The sequence below is a fragment of the Morus notabilis genome, unplaced genomic scaffold (assembly GCF_000414095.1).
Source record: "Morus notabilis unplaced genomic scaffold, ASM41409v2 Scaffold701, whole genome shotgun sequence".
NCBI classification, from domain to species: Eukaryota; Viridiplantae; Streptophyta; class Magnoliopsida; order Rosales; family Moraceae; genus Morus; species Morus notabilis.
Window position 1 is genome coordinate 69,206 of NW_010363199.1, and position 11,787 is coordinate 80,992.

An 11,787-nucleotide genomic window follows, 5' to 3' on the forward strand; every position below is an offset into this window, starting at 1 on the left:
AGGTGCGACCAAGTAGTTGATGGAGATAGAGAAAAGGAGGCCAAAGATGCCTGGATAGAGCAGTGCTCTGGAGATAAGTGCAAGCTGCTCCAGGAGCGAATATGGTGACTCAAGTGGTGGATAAGGCCTGTTGGAGTATGAGAGTGAAGTTGGCGAGGTGGATAAGACTCTAGTGAAGGGAACTCCAAGAGCAGCTGTATTGCTTTGGTAGTGAGAATGACGCTCGGAGCACTTGCTCCGACGGTGAGCAGAGGTGACCCCGAAAATAAAGACTTGAATGTTGCCAGAAAATGTGTGAAGAAACTTCGAAGAACTTTATGATGGTGGTGGAAATGGATCGAAAAGTGTTTTGGGGGAGTTTCAAAGGCTGTCAACACTTGGAAGCTATGAAGAACTTTGAAGAGTTGAAGAACTTCAAGTCTCTGTAGCAAGAGACTAGAGAAGTATGAAGGAAGAGAGAGAAAGTGATCTGAAGAGGATGAAAGTAGTAGCTGGTGATGATGGTGGTGTTGCGTAAAATCGTAATGTAGGTGTACGTTATCGTTAACAAGTAATAAAGTAATGAATAGAGTGTCGATCCCACGAGGATTGCGTTAATTCAATTAAGTACCGAAATTGGTTAACCCTAAAGATTATTCAAATGACCAAAATTGAGATGAAAATAATAAAATCAAAAATAACAAATATAAAACAAATAACCTAAATTATCCCGGCCTATGACTCACCAAAATTAATCAAATCTGAAAATTCCTATTCAAATTAATTATGTTTATTCCTAATGCTGACAGTGAATTTCTCTACGTTAATTATTAATCTTTCTCAAACATCAATAATCATACCCTAACTATGCAGACCCTATATCTCTATTAAGACTTTAACGTGTTGAAATTTATTAAGAACAAGAAATCATAACTACTGCACTTGTCACATAATTATCTCTAACTTATGATGTTCTAATGGCATAACAATCACGGGTCATGTTTAACCATCACTACTCAATCTCATAATTAAACACCAATTCATGCAATTGTTAATTAGACAATCACAAGCATTAAGAATAAATTGAAACACTCAACATATTAAGGAATAAAACATGAATTAATTAAAAACAAGAAAAATCAATACTCATAATCCGGTTATATCGTAGCCCTAGATAATCAAACTAAGCAAAATTAAAGAACAAAAATAGAGAATTGTAAAATTAGAAAATAAAACCGATTGAGAGTGTCACGGGTCTCAAAACTACGTTTTCTAAATCTCTTATTCTCCTTCTAGAAATACCTTCTCTAATAGCCCTCAAATAAAACCTAAATAAAATAACCCTAAAAAGTTATCCTAAATTTTTCAAAATAATTTCCCCAAATAATTCTCTAATCAGCTCTTTCAACGGGGCTTTAATTATTTTGGGCGCCTGTTCGTCGAATTCAGTGCGCGGGGTCACCTCTTCTTCAGTTGCGGCTAAAGGCTCTTATATAGCCTTTGTTTCACGTGAGCACAAAAGTAAAGCAAGCCCATTAGATTCTAACGCAGACAGGCCACGTGGCGGCGCGACATTGGGCATGAGGGATGCTTTGACGTGAGTGTGGAGCTGGTGCGTGGAGTAAAGGATGCTTACGTGTATTTAAGGCCGTTTAATTTGTTGATTCGAGTTTTTAATTTAAGTTGATATGTAATTTTATATGAAAATTTTTTTAGTGTAATAAAAAAATTAAATGTGATTATTTTTTAAAAAAATTTATTATAACAAAACTCAAATTTTAAATTCAAATCGGTGAAATGAACGAGATAATGCTCTTTAACTCCTTTTTCATCCTCCTAATCAAGTTTAATTTGCCATTTTCACCTAACACAAATGGGGATTAATAAAATAATTAGGGAGAAACTAAATAAAATAAACTAAAATAAAGTAAAGTGAACCAAAATAAATGTAAACTAAACTTAAAAAATAAAATAAATAAATAAAAATTCTCAAGAACAAAGTTAAATTAAGTGCAAATAAGAGAGAAAATAACTCTATTTTATAGAGTTATCAGGTGGATTAAGCTTTGTGAAATGAAGATGTGGGGAGTGCAAAGGTTTTTAGGTCTTCTCAGGTCATATGGAATGAGAAAGATGAGGGTATTTATATGTGAAGTTTGCAGGATTTTGGCGGCAGCTCTGGAAGTTCATACGGCGTGCTTTGATGGACACCTGCACAAGCAATCCTGATGGAGCAAAGCCTTCTGACACCTTTCTAAAGTTGAAGAGGAGATTGGCAAAAAATGGAATGAAGACTTCTGAAAACTTACTCTAGAGGTGAATCGATTGCACTTTGAAGGAAACATGTATACGTGATCAAAATAGAGCAAAGTTATCAGAAGCCTTTTCAGAGTTGAAACAGAATTGGTCCGGAAATGGAAGGAAAAGTTCATGGTGGCTACTTCGAAGCCTAATTGGCAGTGCTCTAACGAAGACCTGCACATGCAATTTTTCTTGGAGCAAAGCGATCATATGACTTTTCGGATTGACAAAGAAAAGATTTGAAAATGGAAAGACTTAGAGGCAAAGTTTCAGATTTAGAGTTGGCATCAAGAGTTCCAGGGTCTGAAATTCTCAAAAGTATTTGACTCAACTTTGTGCTCCGTTAACTTCCTCTTTCGGAGGCATGTTCGAATGTCAGACCTTGTCAGAGATGGTTTATATAATATTAATTAAGCAGCCGCCAAGTTGACTCTAACACGAAAGTTGCTCCGAATGAAGCTGCTCCAACGGTGAGCGTGCTCCTGAAGAAGGCTGCTCCGAAGGGTGAGCATGCTCTAAGCGAAGATTGCTCCGATGGTGAGTTGGGCGAGAAGAAGTCCAAAGGAAATATGTCTGACACAGAAAAGGCTCTGTTAGGCATACTTGGACATGAAGAGGATGCTCCGGGAGACATGCCTACCACAGAGGGAGTCTCCATTAGGCATGTCTGAAGCAGGTAGAGCCTCCGTTCGAGTCAAAACACTGAGAATCAATCTTGATGAAGAGGAAGAGGTTCTAAGGTATCGACTTAGGAATTTTGGGCTTCCAAAAGACGGGAGGAAGATTTTTGAAAATTCTCCACACCCATTTGTATTTAATCCGATTAATTCTGAAAACTCTTCAAGCATGATTCAAATTAGATCGAACTAACGATAAACGGGCCTATTTGATCACGCATGACCCACAAAATCACAATCTACAGGAGTTCCCTGAACGTGGCTTGGGTCTACTAAACGAGCTCAATAACGTCGCGTGACGTTATGATTGGGTCTGAACCCTTAAATAAACCTGATACAAAATCAAATATCAATAACATTATAGTAAAAAAATTAACTTTAAATTTGAATAAGAGAAAAAATTATAATAATAAAATTTAAATTGTGAAATGAATAACCCTTAAGCTCTCTCACTGGTACTTTCATTATTGTTATAATCTAGATCTAGAGACTATCTAGAAAGATGATCTTCAACAAAAAGCAAGTTTCCTAATATTAAAACACGTAGCTCTATTATTAATGAGATGCATGACTTGCATTAATTGCTAAATATTCAAACACGTAGCTCTATTATTAATGAGATGCATGACTTGCAGTAGCTATTATTAATGAGATGCATGACTTGCATTAATTGCTAAATTTAGGAAATAGTTAGTCAGCCACCAGTAATCCAATTTAACTACCGACAGCTTGACAAAAATAAACTATTTTAAGAAGAATTTATAATAGCTTGACATAAGCAAGGAGCTTTTTACGGTACCAATAACCTATCGGTAATGCACGTTTATGTTAAATATAATTAAAATTATATTAAAATAATAATAAAAGAAAAAAAAAAGTATGCAGTAGACATTTGCTAAGTCCCATTAAGTAAATAAGTAAATTCTGCCATGGTAATTTGCCTTCATGATCCTTGTACCTTGTAAAATAAGTCGGCAACTAACCACTAATGTTCCTTTTAATGTGTACGTTTGCATCAAACTTCAAAGCCATGGTGCTGCAAACCTACTTCAAAGCCATGGTGCCAACTACATTGAAAGCTAAACAAAACAGATTAACCAGTTAAACACATGAGTTTGTAAGTACCTTATAACTTAAAAGAAGATAAATGTAAGCATCACTTTTTCTGTCATTCTCTGCATTCACTATTTGATAAGTAAATTCTACTATCTCATTTTTTGTTTAAATAATAACATATTATGTTAGTGGAGTCCATTTGTCAAACAATAAATACAAAGAGTGATAGAAAGAGTGATGCTAACATTTTTCTTTAAAAGAAAGCAGGCAAAGATTAATTTCTTATGAGGTGCTTCCCATTAAGCTTAAGTGAATTACAGGTAGTGATCCACCAACCATAATATGTTTTTAATTAGTCATTGTAGGAATGCAATTCATCATGCCACTATCCAAATCCTCAGCCATTTAAAAAAGTGGCCCGTTTAGTTCACATGTTAGAACATAAAGTTTGAACAAAAATTTAAATTTTTAAGAGAGAAGATACCATACCAAAACAGTTAGAATTATGGTTGAATCTATCAAACAAATGGGATAGTAGTTGTCTCAAATGCATGCAACAAAACATTCTAGTTATGTTTATTTCATGACTCACGTCATATTGTTACGGTGTTTTTTCTCATAAAAAATTCAAATTTAACTTTTTTGTTACAATATTTTCTCTCACATACACAACTCAAATTATAACTCAAATCATGTAAAAGAACAAGGCCTAAGAGTCTTGTCATGGTAAGTTGGTAACTCAACCAAGCCAACTGGACACACCAGCAAATTACTAGGCCGATCAAATATGTAATTTGAGCACTATCTATCATATATTCAACTTAATCCATCAACAAGATGATGGTTCAAAATCAAATCACAGAGTTAATACATGTAGACCAAATCAATTCCTAACTCCTAACAGATGTACAGTTAGCCTGATCAACAGACTAAAACAGTACCATTACAAGATCGAAGGCCTGCAACAACAATTCAGAATGACCCGAAAAAGTTAAAAATGCAGTTTAAGTCTTCAAATTAAAACCTTATGATACTACTTGCTGTTGCTGAACATTTTTGCCACCTTGTTGATTCCGCGACTCTACAAAGAGTCTAACTGTTGAGTAGATTAAAGAAGGTTCAGCCATTGCGCCATTCCCATAATCCCCACAAGCTAATCTCTTCGAGACGGGCGGGATAAGAGAAATTCCAAGCTCGTCAATTGACATGAGATGTCGCTCCGTGAAAGGGTTGTTCCACATGAAGGTGTTCATGGCCGGTGCAACAAATATTGGCTTGGTGTAGTCCCATGCCCGCACAATGCAGGTCAGTAAGTTGTCACATAGCCCCCCAGCAATCTACAATAAGGACACGGGATGTCAGACTTAGTAAAACACCAAATCATGAAGTTTATGGAAAAGCAGAAAAAGGTCCTATCTGAATATAAGGACATTCTCTGAAACATTCATAATATTTATATAATGCATATGAAATATAGACAACAACTCAACCTGAATAGATTTTTCTTCATATTAGACATCGGTGTTGTGCATAGAGCAGAAAGAAACTATGCAAAATACACTGATGTCTCCAATAAAAAAAACTACAAAAAATTAATTAAAAAAAGTAGGCCAATGGATCAATATTGGACACTAATGCCTCTTGTACCAAGAAAAAATGGACTAACAAACATGGGATTTGGTTAAACATAAGCATAAAGTATGATAAACCTAAAAGGAGCAGAATCTGGTCTTAGGGACTGCATTTTTCTTTTTCTCACTCTACCTGAAGGATAAGAGTGCTAAATTTTGAAGGTTTTGAAGGTGTGACATGCATTTTCCAGTGAAATGCACTAATCAGTATCATCATATTTCTAGTAAAACAACCACTAGATAATGGAGGACTACTTTAACATTTACTCGAAAACAAACCTAATATGTAAAAGTTATAACAACTCTTGCAGATTGCTATCTCCAAATTATTCACCTTGCCTAGTGTATTCGCCGATAAAGGAGCAATAACCATAATGTCGGCCCACCGGCGGAGCTCAATGTGGAGCACGCTATCGCCTATTTTGCTCCAACTAGACCATTCATCCTCATCAGTGTAAAGAACAGCATCTTTCGGAAGCGACGCTCTGTCAATGAAGTGCAACGACGCCCGAGTTGCGACTGCTCGTACCTCTGCCCATTCGGCAAAGGAATGGCAGAGATTGCCAAACTTTATGGCGGCAACGCTTCCACTCGCAGCCAGTAGAATCCGAGGCCTTCTTGGAGCAGCATTGACTTGCATTGGCTCTCTCTCCCCAGCCACAAGCTCTGACGCCATAAAACCTACGCAAAAAATTTCTTCATATAAAACATTCTCTACACAAAAACATCTTGGATTCATACAAGCATTACAAAAATTGAGTAAACACACACAAATCCAAAGGAAGTTCAGCCAAAATATATATATATATACATATATATATATATATCATAATGATGTTCAAGTACAGTATTCTTGCAGGTCCAATACACGTAACAACGAGCAAACAGCCACAATAGATTGTTAATGAAAATGACAAGCTTCAATTGATAAATGATATACACATAAACAAATTTCTTCTTTAAAAAGATAAAAAAAAAAACTTGGAACAAAAAATAGCTCACTTGATCCAGTTAGGCATTTTATAACCCAAATTTTCAGGTGAAAAAAAAAAAAATATATATATATATATCTACACATATGAAGTAAAGTACAAAACAAAAGAAAAAACGAGGAAGAAAAGATAAGGGGCCGTTTGGTTCCCACTCCGGAATCAACTTTATGATTAAAGAAAAACCCAAAAAAAATGTTCGGTACCCTTGTTTCTGAATCAACAAAAAAAGTTTCTGAAATCAAACTCAAAATACAGTGCAAATAATGAAAACCATGATTTATCGTTTTCTGTTGCTTCACATCCTCAGCAATATACATATGAGGGCGGCGGCGAGATCTGGTTCGGCGATTCGCAGAGGAGCAGAAGATGGATTTGCGCGAAGAAGAGAAGAATAACGTGAAATTTCTTCGGACTTGTGTTGCGGAAACAGAAATCAAGGTTTGTTTTCAAAAGTTCTTCAATATTTTCTTTAATTAAAAAAAAAAACTCATTTCCTCAGATTTGTTTTGTTCCTTTCTTCCATGAAATCCAGGCTTCAAACTGATCCTTAATGATTTTCTTTTTCCTTTTTGTTGGATGATATTCTAGAGAACCAAACGGATCAAGACAATCAATAATTCCCAAGCGTAGATGAAATTATGAAGATCCAAGTCAAAATAGCCGTTTGGATTCTTAGCGTAAATTTTGAAAAGAAAAAAAAAGGAGTACAATTAGGTATAATTTCAGTTGAAGAGGATTACTGACCGGTAACGAGGAGTTGCAGAGCAGCTTTACGAGGTTTTGGTGTGGGATTCAGTTGAGAAAGCTGTCGGTTCTGGAACTCCGAGGATCAACATTCAAACACGCAACATCCTCTTGTTCTCCCGCTGCAATCTGTGTTATTTCTTTAAGGCTGTGTTTGGAAGAATTGAAGAAAACAAATAAAAGACATTTTACAGATTTGCCTCTAAACAAATAAAAGACACTCCGAGGACGGTATGTTTGGTTGGGAGGAATGGAATGGAAAGGAAAGATCATTCTGATCATCCTTAATTGATCTCTGCATATGACATCACTTGCGTAAGCTAGTTGATAAACATATTGCCTATGAACAAACACGTCGAGCACATAAAGTTGTCTCTGTAGTCGTATTGGTTCTATATCCTCCATCACCACTCTCCATCAATTCAAAGAACCATTGCACTACATGCATAATATTCAACCAATGTAAAAGCAAAGCCACTATCTTCCTCTTTCTCAGACTTTCACTTTTGACTAATCCTAAGCGAGCCATTATCCTACAATAAAACAACCAAAGCGAGCCATTTAAACGCACGCTGATGAGTTTAATTTAATAATAGCAATGAAGTGAACAATACATTGCTATAACAATTCCTATGGAAATGCCATCAACAAGGTATGAAGTCGACATTCATATGCGAGAGGCTTCTAAATTGTAGCACCAACTATCACATTGTAGCACCAACTAACAATATGGAAAAAAGTATGCATATAAAAACAAGAAAGAAAGCGTGAATATATAAAAGCAAGGAAAGAAAGACTAACAAACGCGGCAAAAATCTCAACAATATAAACCAAAAACTAATCCAAATCACTACCAGTTAAAACTTAAACACAAGAAGCAAAGGAATTACCGAGGGCGGTCGCCCCCTGGGCCACCGAGGACCTTGCTGGTGGGCTTGGCCTGCTTCTTCAAGGTAGCAGGGATGATCTCAGAAGGAAGGTTGAGGTAGGTCCTCAAAAATACACAAAAAAATTCAACCCAAAAATAATCAATCCAAATTCAACCCAAAAAAATAATAATTATCCAAAAAACAACATGATCAGACAACTTGAGACTGGTAATTTAGAAAATTTGAAAACTTTCTCAGAATTGTTGCTACCAATTTCATATTCGTAAATATCAAAGCCGTGTAATATGAAAATCACATTGCCGTTTTCCGAGTGGAAAGCAATCACAAATAACATGTAGCTTGTCTTCTCCATATCAAAATCTGAGAAAACGAATATCATTATCCAAAAAACTGATATTCTTGCAAAATCCGAAATAAAAATCGAACCAAAATCCAAAATCGAATCCAGAAATCCAGAAATCAGCGAGCATGAAAACAAATAATCAAAACAGCCAATATGTGAACCATTACATTATCTCAAATTTCAGAAATCTGAGAAAACGAATATGCAGAAGCAAGAAGAATCCGAAAAATCCAAAACCTAACCGAGAAAAGGAAAAGAAAAATTAAGAGAAAACTAGTTTCTGAGATGTTAACCGCAGTAAGAAACAATGTTAGGGCTTTGATTACGGATCCAGAACGAAAATGAGAGAAGATTTCAAAAAATCAAAACGAAGCCAGAACAGAGGGATCTCCAAGAACCACGAAGGAAGAAGAGGGAAGATTGTACCTGCGGTCGTTTCTCGTCGTCGGCGTCAACAGTCGGTCGACCTTCCGTCCGTCAAGTGTCTGCGCTGGCCTCAGTTGGAGTCGTGGTCGCGGCGAGATGCGGCTAGGGTTCTTTTTCTTTTGATCGGGGACGAGGGGGGACGAGGGCCAAATTGGGGAAAAAAATTAAGAGCGCTGAATGGAAAGGCCATTCAAGTCACCCCCCACGTGAATGAGGATTCACTCAAATTGAGTGAATCAGCTTTCCGACGGAAAGGCTTTCTTAGCCAAAATAAAGTAACCAAACAATAGAATGATCAGAATGATCTTTTTTTCCATTCCATTCCTCCCAACGAAACATACGAGGGTTTCGGCAACTTCTCTCATAAATTTTTAATTTTAATAATTTGTTCCTATTTTGCTAAACTGTTGCAAAGTATTTCATTTGGATAATGGTAGTGTTCGACTGTAGCACATAAACCTCTCATTCTCCAACTGTATTCCTTAAAATTTGACCAAAAAATAAAGGAAAATTAGTAGCATGGACCACCTCGTAATAATTTAGCAAGCAATAAGGCAAAATTGAAAAAATTAGAGGTTTATAAGTTGTTAGAATATGAAATTTTAATGAGGCAAAAGAAAGTAGAAATAAAAGAAGGGCATGTCATCCTCTCTAATACAAATGTTAATATCAATTGTATATTTATCATCAAAAAGTATAATGTAGTATGTTATTTTCATTTTTATTGTAATGCAAAATGCTATTTAAAATGTTAAATTTACTTTTTCTCATAATTATTAAACTTTAAAAGTTGTAAAAGTAAACTTTTATGTTTAAAATAATTAAAAAATGCAAAAGTTGTAATGATTATATAAAAAAGTAAAACATTCCGATCAATAGCAATTAAATGTCAAATTTCTCATATGCTATACTTAGTGAGAAATTTATCATAAAATATAGCATATGAGAAAATTGACATAACAAATAACATTATATTAGATAGTATTTTTACACTCTAATACTAAATTTATAATTGACACATCAATTATAGCATTGCATTACTTTTCTCTACCTGTAGGATACAATCTAGAAGCTCACATTAAATATGAATGAGGCTGTATATAGTCCTTTTCACACCTAATTGTGGCCCGACCACAATACAAGTAATTAGAAAATAGCCCTCCTTTGTAGTACTTTTGGTTTGAAGTCGCTTCAAAATCCACTTCAGGTCTCGGATTATTTTGATCTTCCTTAGTTAGACTCTTTCCGGCTGAATCGATTATAAACAAAAATTACTATGTATAGCACACTAAGGTCCCGTTCATTTTACCGATTCGAGTTTTGCTACAGTAAAAAACTCTCAAAAACAGTTACATCTAACTTTTTTACTATAGTAAAAAGCTCTTATATAAAGTCACATCTCAACTCGAATTAAAAACTTGAATAAGCGAACTAAACGGGCCCTAAAATAATGTTGATCTGAGTCAAAACTAGAACCGTAAGTTTAGGCCGGGCTAAATGAGCCAACTCAAGATTTGTCGCTGTTGGTCAGTGCCCGGTCCTAAATTTTTTGAGCTTAGGACCTGTCTGCGCTGACTCTCTTTCCTTTAGGGCTAGGTCGGCATGGCTTAAACATCATATTTTTAAAAAAAAAAATACCTTATAAAATCTAGAGCCAAGTTGGGCCAATCCTAAACTTTTTAAATTTAGGGCCCGACTTGGCTGATCCTCTCTCTTTTAGGGCCGGATAATTTAGGCCGGATGGTCTAAACTTACATCTCTAGTCAAAACCCATCAAATAAGCCCTCATAACCGTGTTAGCACATAAAGTATCAGGAAAATCTATATCTAAATATTAAAATTATGTAAATAAGATTACCGAAAACAGAATAAAACTTGAAGAATCTTCTTGCCCAGAAAAAGGATTTACGATGCCTTACTCTTAATTTTTACCGGTGTTCTTAATTAATACTCTTTTTATTAATTTAGGGGATGTTCTTTTGCTCCCCTAAACTCAAAAAAGCCAAACTCAAGTCCTAATTTTGGTCCAAGTTGCTCTTATGTTCCCTAAACTCAAATCCAAAACGATTCAAGTAAAGCACCAGTTTTTTCAAGTTCATGCTTTCCTTCAACTCACCTCACATGAGTTATATGATACAGTTAAAAAAATTATTTTCTCTTACCTTAAATAATAAATCCAAACAAAAATAATTACATTCCCTTCAGTTTTTACTATTCACAACTCAAGTTTTGGTATAACTTAACACAAACTTAAAATTAGATTCTCAATTCAAACCTTAACTCAAATGTGCACATCTAAAAATAAACTCAAATTAAGATTTTTACCCGAATCACCATAACTCAAATATTAAAAAAGTAAAGAGATATTTGTCTCATTTCTCATAAATATTTTTCCTTATTTATTTATTTCCCTTGTACTTAAAAATAAATAAAAATCTTTTCCGGTATGTCAACATATCAGTAGATTAAATTTTTTATCTATCGGATCTACATAAAGTCATGTAAAAGTAAAAAAGTACGTAAATATTAATAAACTTGGCCAATCAATACGTGTTAATCTCCTAAATAAATATTAATAAACATATTCCTTAATGAGGCCTGGCCCAATGAACGGTTTCAAACTTTCAAATTCCAAAGTGCATTTAAAAGCTTTGATTTAATCCCTTTTGGACAAATTAAACTAAACAACATTAAATACTACCTAGAACACTTATTAATGGTCCCTATTAAACTGATGAATCATGAACC

The 11,787-nt window shown here is 35.0% G+C and overlaps 1 protein-coding gene across 2 annotated transcripts; it reads right to left on the minus strand.

Annotated features, from left to right (window-relative positions):
- Window positions 1-3,966: 3,966 nt before the first annotated feature.
- On the minus strand, window positions 3,967-7,755 carry LOC21391563 (phosphopantothenoylcysteine decarboxylase). 2 transcript variants are annotated; one of them, XM_010103638.2, is made up of 4 exons: window positions 7,381-7,755; window positions 5,979-6,325; window positions 5,038-5,350; window positions 3,967-4,036 (listed from the first exon to the last, which is right to left on the minus strand). In XM_010103638.2, the coding sequence occupies exons 2-3, from the start codon at window positions 6,318-6,320 to the stop codon at window positions 5,039-5,041; spliced, it is 654 nt and encodes a 217-aa protein (XP_010101940.1). In that variant the 5' UTR covers window positions 6,321-6,325; window positions 7,381-7,755; the 3' UTR covers window positions 3,967-4,036; window position 5,038. The 2 variants fall into 2 exon arrangements, with proteins under 2 accessions (XP_010101940.1, XP_024025023.1); XM_024169255.1 differs by lacking the exon at window positions 3,967-4,036 and having other exon boundaries at window positions 4,798-5,350.
- Window positions 7,756-11,787: the final 4,032 nt, after the last annotated feature.

Coding starts and splice junctions, on each gene's coding strand:
- LOC21391563 (XM_010103638.2), bottom strand. CDS start 6,320: ATGGCGTCAGAGCTTGTGGCTGGGGAGAGAGAGCCAATGCAAGTCAAT. Junction 5,351..5,978: donor CGGCGAATACACTAGGCAAG/GTGAATAATTTG, acceptor TCCTTATTGTAG/ATTGCTGGGGGGCTATGTGA.